We start from the raw sequence: 14653 nt of genomic DNA on the forward strand, positions 1-14653 counted from the left end.
TTGGCTTTGAAATGGAGATGAGCACTGCCCCCTAGAGTCGGGAACAACAAGCACTTATGTGCGAGGGGAACCTTTACCTTTACGTTTTAGACAATGTGGATTTATAATGCTGAATGCAATTATTTAATAGAGGCTGAGTTTTCTTTTAACGTAGTGAAATATTAAAACTGACATGGAATCTGATCTCCATTCCTCCCAGACACCTTCCCAAATGTGATACTGCCCAGATGTGTTGGATTAGAATGGCAATCATTCCCAACTCTATAAGGTAGAAAGTAACATTCAAGGTTGTCCCAGGTTCTCTATAAATGGACATGGTTCTAAGAAAACCTCTATCTAAGGTCTTGAAGAGTCATTGGGGGGTTGGTTGTGTTCAAAGTTCCTCACTGAATATTCTTGTATTTTTCTTTTATTTGTGCAATTAAAACCTTTTTAGCAGCTACTATAGCATCACACACTTGCAAATAAGGAGATTAGGAAGCAACCCCCAGCATTCTAATTCTTTGTTCTGGTCTCCTTCTTTCTTGTTTTCCACTTCTACTAGACCAGTGTTTCTCAACCTTGGAAAACTCCCAGAGTTCTTAAACTTGCCAACACTGTAGTAGAGAATTTGTCTGTAACGGTGCAGCTGCTCTGGCACATGTCAGAATCTTCAAGTCAGAGCTCTTGTTTTCCATCAGGCAGTCAGAAATGATCCTGACCAAGTTGATCAGCTCCTGATATTTTGCTGGGTGATGGGTTGAGAAAGCTTTCCTGACCTCTCCAATCCTAGATCCTGAGCCTATTCCCAGGATCTCTGGACCAATAGCTGAAGTCTATGGAAAACACAAGCGCAGATCAAAACAGGCAGAGGAGGAGGAGGAGGAGGTGGGGAGACACTAAACCCTGCTAACTCCCATCCCACAAAGGCTGACCCCATGGCACAGACCCACCTATCAGTCAAGAATGAACACTTTCTCTTTCTCTCTCTTTTCTTTCTCTCTCTTTCTTCTTTCTTTCCTTTCTCTTTCTTTCCTCTTTCCTTCCTCTTCCTCTTTCCTTTTTCTTTCTTTCCTTTTTCCTTTCTCTTTCTTCTTTCTTTCTTTTCTCTTTCTTTCCTCTTTCCTTCCTCTTCCTCTTTCCTCTTTCTTTCTTTCCTTTTTCCTTTCTCTCTTTCTTTCCTTTCTCTTTCTTTCCTTTTTCTTTCCTTTCTCTCTTTCCTCTTTCCCTTTCCCTTTCCTCTTTCTTTCTTTCCTTTTTCCTTTCTCTTTCTTTCTTTCCTTTCTCTTTCTTTCCTTTTTCTTTCCTTTCTCTTTCTCTTTCTTTCCTCTTTCTCTTTCCCTTTCCTTTGTCTTTCTTTCCTTTTTCCTTTCTCTTTCTTTCTTTCTCTCTCTCTCTCTCTTTCTTTCTTCTCTCCTTCTCTCATCTCAAGAATAAAGGCTCTGGACAAGCCCCGCCCTCCCCCTCCCCCTCCCCCTCCCCCTCCTGCAACCCACCAGGGACAGAAAATTGGAAGGCGAACCCAGCCCCCTCCCACCGCTGCCCCCAGCCTTCCACCTCGCAACTCGCAGCGTACGGGAACAAAGGAGAGCGTACGGGAACCCAGCGAGAAGCAGCGTGGCAAGGCGGGCGAGCGAGCGAGCGGGACGGCGGACCGAAGGGAGAGCGCGAGGGTCTCCAGCCCTATCGATCACCGGGCGACTTTCGGCTGACACCCGGGCCGTGGTGCAGGGAAGCCCCAGCCGCCTCCGCCCGAGGGGATCTCCGGCTTTTTCGGGTCGAGTCCTCGCGCCAGATCGAAAGCGCCTCCCTCCCTTCCTGCCTGCCTTCCTTCCTGCTGCGCCAATGCCCGGGATAGGGGCCGTGGGAGCTCGGTGCAGGCACCGCCCGAGGAGGCGCCCCAACCAGGCCAAGGGGAGCGGCCACCAGGCGGACGGCAGCGGGGAGACCGCCATGGACGCGGCCATCTGGATCTACCAGTTTCGCCTGATCGTGCTGGGCGATTCCACGGTGGGCAAGTCCTGCCTCTTGCATCGCTTCACCGAAGGCCGTTTCCCGGGCCCGATGCACTGCGATCCCACCGTCGGGGTGGATTTCTTCTCCCGCCTTGTGGAGATCGAGCCGGGCAAGAGGATCAAGCTGCAGCTGTGGGACACGGCGGGCCAGGAGAGGTTCAGGTACAGGCAGCCGACGCTGACCCGCCCCGCTTTTGCTTGGCATCGCCTTCCAAAAATCTCTCTCTGCTTCCCACCCCCGCTCCCACCCCAAAGCTCAGTCCGGAGGAGAAATAGTAAAACAGATTCCGCATCCTCCGGAGCATCTGAGGATGTGCAGAGTGCCACTCCCTGGCCACGCCCACTTTTGTCACTTGCGTGTCTGTGTGTGTGTGTGCGTGTGTGTGAACCCACGCACGCGCGCGCGTTCCTTCATTCGCGAGTGTGCTTGCGGCTAAACTTTTTTACTCACTCTTTGAAATATGCGGGTTCGTATCTGAGCCTCTAGAATCGGGGAAATTAACTCCCGTCAAGCGTGGGATATAATTTGTGGCTTTGCAGCAAGAAACCTTTTTAAAGGAAACAAAACACTTTTTTTTTTTCCTCTGCTGGGTAAATGAGGGTGGCTTCTGAAATGAAAAATGTGCTTTGTGGGCAGCCCGTATCTGTGATCGAATGATTTTTGCCACTGCCATCCCAAAGCCTCAGCTGTCCCCCCTCACCCCCCAAGAGTTATATTTAAACTAGCAAGCTTTGTTGTTTGCTCTGGTCCATCTTTGATCATTGGGAACCAAAGAAAACATCCAATTGGCCAATGGGAAGCATTCAAGCGACTCATCCGTGAGAAAGGCCGTGCCATGGGAAATGTTAGTAGGCATTTGCTGACACAGCTTTGAAATCGATGGGTTCGCCAAGGATAAGGCAGTGGCTAGTAGTTGTTTTGGCTACAGTTGTATAATGCTCAGAGGCAATCTTAACTCTGGACACTAGTTGGCTGCAAAAGACAAGTGGAACTGAGCATCTGCAGTGGAGAGATGATGTCACACCTGACATCAGTTATGTAATTTGTACTCGTTGTGTCATGATGACATCATCACCGCTTAGAGCTGTGATCCAGCTAGCAGCTTAGAGCTGGATTCTCTAGATGGCAAACGGGTGCCACAGGTGGCACATCGAGCCGTATCAGTGGGCATGCGAGCGTTGCCGTAGCTCAGCTCCAGTGCGCATGTGTGCGCCGGCCAGCTGATTTTGGGGCTTTTCGGTCCCACCAGAAGTTGGGAAATGGGCTGTTTCCAGCCTCCGGAGGGCCTCCGGGGGTGTGGGGAAGGCTGTTTTCGCCCTCCCCAGGCTCCTAGAAAGCCTCTGGAGCCTGGGGAGGGTGAAAAACGGGCCTACTGGGCCCACTGTGCCATCACGTGCTAAAAGCGGGGGAGGGGCACACACGTGCAGGAGCAGGGTGCATTGAATTATGGGTGTGGGCACACACATGGGTGACCTCACCGTGCTCCCCCTGCTTTTGGCACGCGACGGTAAAAAGGTTAGCCATCACTGCCCTAGAAGCAGGAAATCCACAAGATATGCCTGCCTGCCTGACTCATTTACTTCACGCAATGAAGCCCCAGTGGACTGAATTGCCGTTTGTGAAATTAATCCTAATTTCTAACCTATTTATTAAGTTGACACACGTACAGGTTAAGTCCTCGACTTACAACCACAATTGAACTCAACATTTCTGTTGATCAACAAGATAGTTAAGTGAATTTGGCTCCATCTTACGGCCTTTCTTGCCACCATTGTTAAGTATATCTGACTTCCCCATTGATTTTGCTTGTCAGAAGTTTGCAAAAAGTGATCACGTGACCCTGGGACACTGCATCTGTCATAAACATGAAGTCAGTTGTCAGCATCTGATTTTTGATTGTGTGACCATGGGAATGCTGCAACGGTCGTTAAGTGTGAAAAACAGTCATAATAAGTCACTTTTTTCTGTGCCTTTGTAACTGAACAGCCACTAAACGAACTGTTGTAAGATGAGGATTACCTATATCATAGACTTAACCACATGGAATGAGCTTGCACAACAGCCTAGGCTAAAAGGTAGGGGCTGGTTTGTGACTTGGTGCATTGTGTAAGCACAACGAGGGAGAAATTGCCCATTAACCAAAAGGAAAAAGCCAGGTTATTGAATTCATTAACTCTCCAGGTAAAGTACCTGCATGTGCAGTTCTTACATATAAATAATATGCACACCTCTAATTCTTGCTGACAAAGTGACAGTGTGGTTTTGAGAGACAGATGATAAGCCGAATTAGGCTCGTGCGTTAGTTTTTCCGTTCCTGAGAAGGGCCAGCTTTTTTCCAGGTGCTTCTGTTTGTTTGGGAAATTACACCTTTGTTGCTCTTTGGGTGGCTAACAAAGGCTAAAAGCATTTGAAAATATTTTTTTTTAAAAAATGCAGATAAATAGAACTAGGCACCAAAACAGAACAACAGTGCAGTAATACAAATACATCAGTAAAAGATTAACAGACTGAAACAAAGCTGGAAAGGCTCCAACTTCTTTTTTTAAAAAAACAAAACAAAAAAGAAGTTTTATGGGGCTAGAACAAATTATAGGTCATCCATCATCTTGGATGCATGGTTTTGAGAGACAGATGATAAGCCGAATTAGGCTCGTGGGTTAGTTTTCCGTTCCTGAGAAAGGCCAGCTTTTTTTCCAGGTGCTTCTGTTTGTTTGGGAAATTACACCTTTGTTGCTCTTTGGGTGGCTAACAAAGGCTAAAAGCATTTGAAAATGTTTTTTTTTTTAAAAATGCAGATAAATAGAACTAGGCATCAAAACAGAACAACAGTGCAGTAATAAAAATACAGCAGTAGAAGAGTAACAGACAAAGCTGGAGAGGCTCCGACTTCTTTTTTTAAAAAAAACAAAACAAAAAAGAAGTTTTATGGGGCTAGAACAAATCATAGGTCATCCATCATCTTGGATGTGTGAAGCACCAGTGAGGAAAAAAAAATGTATTTCAATACATGTAAAGAATCTTTTGCTCATCATTAAGCAATTGTGACCAATCATTCACAGATCCACAAGTCCATTTTTCTTTTCCTTCCTTGATATACACACTTCAAGTGTCCTCATCGTATGACCACAATTGGGATCAAAATTTCCCCTGCTAAGTAAGGCAGCTTTAGAGTGAGTCATGCCTGATTTTTGACTCATGGTTGTTAAGCAAATCATTGCAGCTATTAAGTGAATCACATGGTCATTAAGCAAACCTGCCATTTTGCGGCTTGGGTATCTCTTCCCCCACAGGGTTAGGAGGGGGAAGGGGGTCCTAGTCCCAGCTTCACCTTCCGGTGAAGATGGTGGGACACCATTTGTCTAGTCATGCCAGTCCCAGGATAATCCCTTCGGGCATTTTTGGCACCACCACGAATCGAATGAGTTCCCAGCGGCAGCCCAATTCTAAATGCTTGATGATCAGAGTGGCAGGTGTCCCCCCAATTAACGTCCCATCAACTTGTTCAAAGCATATTGGGTTAGCTAGGGGCTGCGTCTGGATACCTAGCTTTTGGCAGAGGGGGAGGCAGCGAGGGATATGGCTTCACCGAGGTCAGCTTCAGTAGGGGTGGTATTCACTTACCTTTGCTACGCAAATGTAAGCACACGTGCCACCTCTGTGCGTGCGCAGAAAGGGGTGGGTTCTAATTTTTTTACTACCAGTTCTGTGGGCATGGCTTATTCTGTGGGTGTGGCTTGATGGTCATGTGACAATTCTTTAGGATTTAGCAGAGGTACTGGTCTACCAGGCTTTTAACTGCTTGCAGAGCTGTACCCGCCTACTCATTTGTTTTTGGAGGCACCGGTCTTCCCATTTGTTTTTGGAGGCACCGGTTTACCCATTCGTTTTTGGAGGCACCGATCTACCCATTTGTTTTTGGAGGCACCGATCTACCCATTTGTTTTTGGAGGCACCGGTCTACCCATTTATTTTTGCAGGCATCTGTCTACTCATTTGTTTTGGAGGCACCGGTCTACCCATTTATTTTTGGACGCACTGGTCTACTCATTTGTTTTTGGAGGCACCGGTCTACCACCACACTGCCTTTTAACACTGATCAGCTGTAGGGCGGCCCTTTGAAGCCCCGCAGCAAGAGTTTAAATAGTTTTTTTCCTTCTAGCCGATCAGCTGGGACTCGGGAGGCAGCAATAGATTGGGGGTGGGGCCAAATAAAAGGTAAGAATAACGCGGGGGAGGGGAGGGGGTAGGAGGGGAGGGGGTGGGAGGGCCCAGCTCCCGAACAAAGAGAACCGGTTCGGTGACATCATATTGTCACCGCTACCGGCTTGGCCGAACCCCCACTGGCACAGAGCCTTCCGTGCATGCACAGAGCATCAAAAACGGGACGTGATGACGTCCGGACAGGTGGGCGGAGCCTCTCGCAGCCACCGCTACCGGTTCGCCCAAATTGGATAGAACCAGCTGAATACCACCACTGAGCTTCAGGGTTAACGCCTGGCTTCCCCCATTGACTTTGCTTTGCTTGCCTGAGACTGGTTGCAACTGGCGTTCAGGTGACCACAAGACATTGCAACCATTTTAAATACATGCCAGTTACCAAGTGCCTGAATTTTGATCATGTGACTGTGGGGAAAGCCGCGATGTGAGGAGTGATCATAAATCACTTTTTTCAAAGTGTCATTGTCACTTCAAATCATCACTAGTATTTTCTACTAATCGTTCCAGTGTATATCCTGAAGTTAGAAGTATCGCTGGAAATGAACATCATGGTTTAGGCCAGAGGTAGTATTCAGGAAGCTCTGACCAGTTCTGTAAAACCAGCAGCAGAAAATTTGAGTAGTTCGGAGAACTGGTAAATACCACTTCTGATTGGCAACGCCCCCATCTTGGCAGATTGGCCACTGCCTCCCGAGTCCCAGCTGATCGGGAGGAAATGGGGATTTTTCCAATAATCTTCCCCTGGAGTGGGGAGGGAATGGAGATTTACCATACCTTTCCCCTGCCACGCCCACCAAGCCACGCCCACCAAGCCATGCCACACCCACCAAGCCACACCCACAGAACCAGTAGTAAAAAAATTTGAATCCCACCACAGGTTTAGGCTAGTGCTTTGTTTTGCAGTTTGTTAGAATCCTTATTTTTTTAAAAAAAAAAAAATTAAAACTACTTTTAAAAAAACTGGTGTAGAAGTGGGACTAAGGAGCCTGAGATGCAACGGATATTCTGAGATCTAATACATTTTTATTTAATATTTGCACATGGAGAAGTTGGGAAATTAGGCGAAAGGCTAGACTGAAAGTGTCTATCCAAAAGGCTATTTTTTTTTTTTCTTAGAGGATGGTTTATTTATTCCAGCATTGCATATGATCTGGAGACACAGTTCTCCAGACTAGCTGGCATTCATATCCTAAATTACCATACATTTGCACAAGAGGGCAAGCTGGACAAGATAACAGAATTGTCTGTTTTCACTTTAATTCTATCCAGCTCTACTGGCATCCATAGAAGGTGTGAGTGTGATGTTGTTGTTGTTAGTTGCGAAGTCGTGTCCGACCCATCGTGACCCCATGGACAAGGTTCCTCCAGGCCTCCCTGTCTTCTACCATCCTCTGGAGTCCATTTAAGCTCACGCCGACTGTTTCAGTGACTCCATCCAGCCACCTCATTGTCTGTTGTCCCGTTCTTCTTTAGCCCTCAATCTTTCCCAGCATCCCTTGGAAGAAGTAATAAAAAAATTTGTAGACTGTGCAGAAATGAATAGATTAACCTTGATGATTAAAGATAAGGAGGAATCAGAATATTTTAAAACATGGAAATATTTTTATAGTTGGTTGGAAAAGAGATATAAATGATTGATACTATAATTGTGTATAAATGATGACTATAATATTGATTTAGAAATGAAATGTTAGCATAATTTGGATGAATATGAAGATAGAAGAAATTCATGGAAGATGGAAAAGAAGCCTAGAAGATAACACCGAGGCGTCACAAAGAAGGGAGGATTGATGTATTAAATGTTTGTTTGTCTTAAAAAAAAAAAGTATTGTAAAAAAAATCTTCTCCAGCATTAGGCTCTTCTCCAGTGAGTCCTTCCTTCTCATTAGGTGGCCAAAGTATTTGAGTTTATCTTCAGGATCTGGCCTTCTAAAGAGCAGTCAGGGTTGATCTCCTCTAGGACAGACCAGTTTGATCGCCTTGCAGTCCAAGGGACTCACAGGACTCTTCTCCAGCACCATAGTTCAAAGGCCTCAATTCTTTGGCGCTCAGCCTTTCTTATGGTCCAACTTTCACAGCCATACATTGCAACTGGGAAAACCATAGCCTTGACTATACGCACTTTCGTTGGCAGGGTGATATCTATGCTTTTTATTATGCTGTCTAAATTTGCTACAGCTTTCCTCCCCAGGAACATAGGAGCCTAGGAGTGTGACATTATTGCACATTTCAGCACTGATACAATTCAAGGCCAAACTTGGCACGTGTAGGGAAGGAACAGAGTATGCTTTTATTATTTTGAAAAAAGCAACACGACCCTGCAGATACTTACTGTCCCGCTTCCCTTCCCATTGCTTTTGAAATGTACACATTAAAGTGTAATATTCCTGCTGAGCTTGTCTCTCCCTTTTAATTTTACAGGTCAATCACCCGTTCCTATTACCGGAATTCAGTAGGCGGCTTGCTGGTGTTTGATATCACAAACAGGTCTTCTTTTGAACACGTCTATGATTGGTTGGATGAAGCAAAAATGCATGTTCAGCCGTTCCAGATTATCTTTATCTTGGTGGGACACAAATGCGACTTGGAATCAGAGCGCCAGGTTACAAGACAGGAAGCTGAAGAATTAGCATCTGCCTGCGGCATGAAATACATAGAAACATCTGCCAAGGAAGCCATAAACGTTGAAGAGTCATTCACTATTCTCACTAAGGACATATACGAACTTGTGAAAAAAGGAGAGATTTCAATACAGGATGGATGGGAAGGGGTGAAGAGTGGTTTCGTTCCAAATGTTGTACATTCCTCAGAGGAAGCTACCACACTGGGAGAGCAATGCCCTTGCTAAAAAAAAAAATGTGCATGCCATACAATTTAACGAAGGGTTGGAGAATAAGGCAACCGTTTGCAAAAGATCATTTTAAAAGATGCATTAGAGCAGAAATAAGTGATCCGTGGCTTCTGAGATGCTTAGCGCTCCTAAAATACTTACGTGTGGCTTGCAGGATTCTATAAGGATCATAAGAATCAACAGCGTTTGCTTAAAAAGCAAAGCAAGCTTCTAATAGTTAATTATGGGAGTCAGCCAAGTCGGTGGAGGCAAAAGTGCAGTTTTTTTAAAAAAAGGAAAAATTCTTTTCCTGTTTTCATCTTTTGCAACTTTTTGAAAGACATATATAACTATTTTCTACAAGGCCGACTTAGGTTTATTTATCATTTGTTGCTAACAAGGTTTTTTTTTTTTCATATGTTGTAACTATGAATATTGTCAAGAAAAGTGAAGCATGGTCATCACGTGTCCTTCACAATCACCATGTGCATGAAATAGGATGTATTAATCATACGAATTCTCCATATTTTTTTCACTGTGGACCTCAGGGGTACCCATTCATTTATCTATGGTTAACTTTCCACAAAAGAAGCTCCAGTCCAGGAGGGGACAACCCAGGGGTGAAATCTACTTACCTTCCCAACAGGTTCGGAAGTGCACATGCCCGTGTGTCACATGCAGTGGTGGGTTCCTCCCAGTTTGGTTCGGTTCGGCCGAGCTGGTAGTGGTGACGATATGACATCACCGAACCGGTTCTTCCCCCCGCCCTCCCACCCCCCCCACCCACGTTACTCTTACCTTTAATTTGGTCCCACCCCCAATCTATTGCTGCCTCCTGAGTCCCAGATGATGACTAGAGGGAAAAAAACTGTTTAAACTCTTGCCCCGGGGCTTCAAAGGGCCGTCCTACAGCTGATCAGTGTTAAAATCAAACAAATGAGTTGGGTTGTAAGTGCGAGGACTGGTCGTAAGTGCGAGGACCTTCCAGAAATGACTCTGACCAGCTAGCCACGCCCACCTAGTCACATGACCTCCAAGCCACACCCACAAAATAAGCCACGCCCACAGAACCAGTAGTAAAAAAATTTAGAACCCACCCCTGGTCACATGCGCATGCAGACCCTCTTGTGAATGTGCAAACCCTTCTGCGCATGCACAGAGGCTAAAAAACAGGTTATTTCCTGGTTAAAACCAGGAAGTAATGACAACCGGGTGGGTGGGCGGAGCCTTGCACTGCCATCGCTACCGGTTCAGCCGAACCCAGCCGAACCGGGAGCATTTCACCCCTGGGACAACCCTTTTGGGAAGGAAGGCACTGAACAACCTGGTGAGATCGGTGGTGGGGCAAGATACAGTAATTCATTCACATTCGCTTAGGCTGTCCCAAAGGTGCTTTTTCAGGAGGCAACTGAACTTTCTTGGGGTTGTGGGTTTTTGTTTTTTTTTTGAAGACATTTCGCTTCTCATCCGAAGAAGCTTCTTCAGCTCTGACAGGATAGTGGGGATAGTACTACTCGGGTGACCCTGAGGATACAGATAAATCTCCAAGGGCTTCAACGACCCTCTAAAACAGTGGTTCTCAACCTTCCTAATGCCGCGACCCTTTAATACAGTTCCTCATGTTGTGGTGACCCCCAACCATAAAATTATTCCTAAAACCATTGAAAATATGTGTTTTCCGATGGTCTTAGGTGACCCCTGTGAAAGGGTCGTTCGACCCCCAAAGGGGTCGCGACCCACAGGTTGAGAACCACTGCTCTAAAAGGATGCAAATGACCAGCTGTCTGCAAGGAATATAAATCCTTCCATTCCCCACTATCCTATAAGAGCTGAAGAAGCTTCTTGGATGAGAAGCGAAATATCTTCAAAAGAAAAACCAAGGAAGTCCAGTTGCCTCCTGATAAAGCACCTTTGGGTCAACCTGGATGACTGAGAATCTCTACAGACATTTGCTTGTGCTCTTACACTCATTCTTCCTCCAATTGTGAGAAGTATCTCACACCAAATGTCTTTCCAAGGGATGGATGAAAAAACTTTTAACCATTTTGATGGGGTTACCGAGTTAAAAGAAAGTAAAAATCTCACTCCCAAGTTAAAGATCCCTCTGAAGATTATTCTGGGAAATAATGGTGGGATGCCCACATATTATCAGCATAATTAACTGAGGGCCCATTTCATCTCAATGGGATTGGTTTGTTCAACTCATTCCAACTGAAGAAACCTTCTTCAGATCTGTGAAGATTCTCAGTCATCCAGGTCAAGGTGCTTTTTTCTTCAAAAGGCACCTGGCCTGTTTATTTTTTCCTTGAGGAAGAAGAAGAAAATGTTTTGGTTCTCAGCAGAGAAGCAAAACATTTCCCCCGTCAGAACTGATGAAGCTTCTTGGATGAGAAGCGAAATGTTTTCTTCACTTTCTTCAAGGGAAAAAAAACAACAGTCCTTGCCTTTTGAAGAAAAAAGCATCTTTGAGAGTTCTTCAGATCCTGTCTGCCAAAGAATTTTGGCTGGCATGGTCTAAGAGGAGAGTCTTTTGGATTGTGCCTCCCCCCACCCTTTGGAATATTGTCCCATCGGTCAGCCCCCATGCTTTGGCCTTCCAGAAGACCCTTGTAACCTGACTCTGCTGGATGCCCTAGGGCCCTGATAGGGGTGCTCAATGCTGGGGGTGCCTGGACAGGGTCAAAAGAAGGTCCCCACTCCCATGTCACCTGTCCTCTTGATTTTTTTTTTTGGTCTTGATTTAATGTTTCTTAATTTGTAATTCTTTTGTATTATCTGTTTATTATGCTGTAAACCACCCAGAGTCACTGCTGCAGTGAGATGGGTGGCATATATGTTTAAGAAATAAATGAAATCAATAAATAATTGCAGCAGACCCGGAGGAGGAGGAAGAAGAGGAAGGACAATGTAAAAGTGGTAGCCATGATAGGAACATATGCGAGATATCATAGAACTAAGGTCAGTGGCGGGATTCAGCCAGTTTGGGCCAGTTTGGGCAAACCAGTTGTTAAATTGCTGGCTCACCCCACCCCTTCCCGCCCCGCCCCTTCCAGGAGTTCCAACTTGCCCCATTTTGGTTCCCAGGTAAGTGCAGGGAGGCCTACTAGACCCAAAATGGGGCGTGGTGGGGGCAGCACCCCCCACAGCCCATTTTTGTTCCCAGGGGGGTGCAGGAGGCTGAGTGCTGCCTATCACACCCCATGGCCACCCCCAACCAGTCATTAGTTGTTAAATTATTGAATCCCACCCACTGACTAAGGTTGTCAAAACTTCATTAGATATCCTCTAGAGCAAGGGTCTCTAACCTTGGCAACTTTAAGACTTGTGGACTTCAACTCCCAGAATTCCTCAGCCAGCTTTGCTGGCTGAGTCCACAAGTCTTAAAGTTGCCAAGGTTAGAGACCCTTGCTCTAGAGCAGAGTTCTTCAACCTTTCTGGCTTCAGGGAGGGGTGGAGGGGTTGGTTCCACGTGAACGGCGGGCAAGCACACGTGCAGCTCCATTTGCGTGAGCAGCAGGCAAGCATGCATGCCACCTCCCCAGATGGAGCACACACACACACACACACACGGCCACTGCTTGCACAAGTGGGAATGCACAAGAGTGCACTCGTCAGCAACTTCAGTGGCCCAGTTCCGAACAGCTCACGACCCGGTAGTGGGCCACAGCCCGGGGTTGGTGTGTCCAATCTTGGCAACTTTTAAGACTTGTAGACTTCAATATGGCTGGCTGGGGGATTCTGGGAACTTGAAGTCCACAAGTCTTAAAGTTGTCAAGGTTGGACACCCCTGCTCTAGAGAATCTGAAATAAAAGCTTTAGAGTGCCAACTAAGATTTGGAGGGAACTTAATGTTATGATCCCTTGCCTTAAATGTTGGTGTCAGGGCTCCAACGAATGCCCTAATTAACTCATGAGCCTCGAGCCAAGTTTCAAAAGAAATCCAGTTATTTATTAGGAGCAATATGGCAGCTTCCCAAGTGTAGTCAACTCTGCTGCACGTAATTTACGGCTCAACTATGACCCTATTCCCCCTCCTCTCAGGCTGTGTCATAAATCACATTCTCCAACGAGGCACTTTCGCGGGTGGCTGCTAAACTGCTCCGACAGATCTCCCCCCCCCCATTTCTGCCCATGACAACTCAAGAGCAGACTAGAAATGCTTTGCAAGTTGACATTTGACATCTAGTGAGAGCCAGGAAGCATGTGTTTCCCACAGTAGCCCCTGCCCTGGGGAACGCCTTTCCCCTTGAGATCTAACAGGATCCACTTTCTTAACCGTAAAGAGGTAGCTTGACCCCAGGCACTATGATAGTAATAAATGAAAATAACTGATTGGTGATGAAATAAGGGAGAAACCAAGGCTGCCCCCTGCTGCACTCCACATTACTAAAGGGCTGCCTAATCCCACATTTTAAATTTTTTTTTGAGGTAACATGAAACATATAAGCCCAAAGAAGGTCCATGCTGCTCCAAATTCTTTCTTCCCCCCAGAATGCTGATTATAATGCAGGCTGCTACAACAAATTATGCTCCAGATGTATTGGAACTACAGCTTCCAAACACCGAGCCAGGATGGACAAGTTGGGACCCCCTCCTCGACTTCCAAAGCCTGTAAGCTCAAATGCCAAACCTTCTGTAGATTAACTGTATACTACAAAACTAGACATTTTATCAGTTGCTGCATATAAAGATTGGAGAAGTCAGTCCTTTATCTGACAGTGGCTCTGCTTCACCTGAAGAACATCAGAGGTTGTTATGGGAGGATATTATTAGCCAAATACCCAACAAAGGTATTTAAAGAGGAAACTGGACTTTCAGAGCTAAAGAAGCTTCTTGGGTGAGAAGCAAAACATCTTCAAAGAAAAACAAGAAAATCCAGTTGCCTTTGGGGGTGGGGGTGGGGAAGCACCTTTGGGATCCAACAAGCAAGCAATCATCTTAAATAAGTCAAAACTTGATAAGCAGTGAGCTATATTCTACAATACTCTTGCTTATAAATGACTGCTTCTTAAGAGTTTATATAAAACTGAAATGAACTATGACCCCTGAGGACATGGACAGGATTCTGGGTAGACTGAACGCGACCACTTGTTTATTGGACCCGTGTCCCTCCTGGTTAGTGCTGGCTTCTCGGGAGGTGACACGAGGCTGGTTCCAGGGGATTATAAATGCTTCGTTGGGTGAGGGTGTCTTTCCTGCCGCCTTAAAAGAGGCGGTGGTGAGGCCTCTCCTCAAGAAGCCTTCCCTGGACCCGGCAATGTTGGTAAATTATCGTCCGGTCTCCAACCTTCGTTTTGTGGCGAAGGTTGTTGAGAGTGTGGTTGCGCAACAGCTCCCCCAGCACCTGGATGAAACGACGTATCTGGAGCCGTTCCAGTCGGGCTTCAGGCCCGGGTACAGCACGGAAACGGCATTGGTCGCGTTGGTTGATGATCTCTGGAGGGCTCGGGACAGGGGGTGCTCCTCTGTCCTGGTCCTGTTAGATCTCTCAGCGGCTTTTGATATCATCGACCATGGTATCATGCTGCACCGGTTGGAAGAGTTAGGGGTGGGAGGCACTGTGTTGCGGTGGTTCTCCTCCTTTCTCTCTGACCGGTCGCAGTCTGTGTT

The 14653-nt window shown here is 46.2% G+C and overlaps 1 protein-coding gene across 1 annotated transcript; it reads left to right on the forward strand.

Annotated features, from left to right (window-relative positions):
* Positions 1-945: 945 nt before the first annotated feature.
* Positions 946-9556, forward strand: RAB39A (RAB39A, member RAS oncogene family). The gene is made up of 2 exons (XM_034409560.3): positions 946-2156; positions 8635-9556. Exons 1-2 carry the CDS (start codon positions 1825-1827, stop codon positions 9059-9061), a joined length of 759 nt encoding a protein of 252 aa, XP_034265451.1. The 5' UTR covers positions 946-1824; the 3' UTR covers positions 9062-9556.
* Positions 9557-14653: the final 5097 nt, after the last annotated feature.

This window comes from Pantherophis guttatus, chromosome 5 (assembly GCF_059756535.1).
Source record: "Pantherophis guttatus breed Tessera chromosome 5, ASM5975653v1, whole genome shotgun sequence".
NCBI lineage: Eukaryota > Metazoa > Chordata > Lepidosauria > Squamata > Colubridae > Pantherophis > Pantherophis guttatus.

Coding starts and splice junctions, on each gene's coding strand:
- RAB39A (XM_034409560.3), top strand. CDS start 1,825: ATGCCCGGGATAGGGGCCGTGGGAGCTCGGTGCAGGCACCGCCCGAGG. Junction 2,157..8,634: donor GCGGGCCAGGAGAGGTTCAG/GTACAGGCAGCC, acceptor TTAATTTTACAG/GTCAATCACCCGTTCCTATT.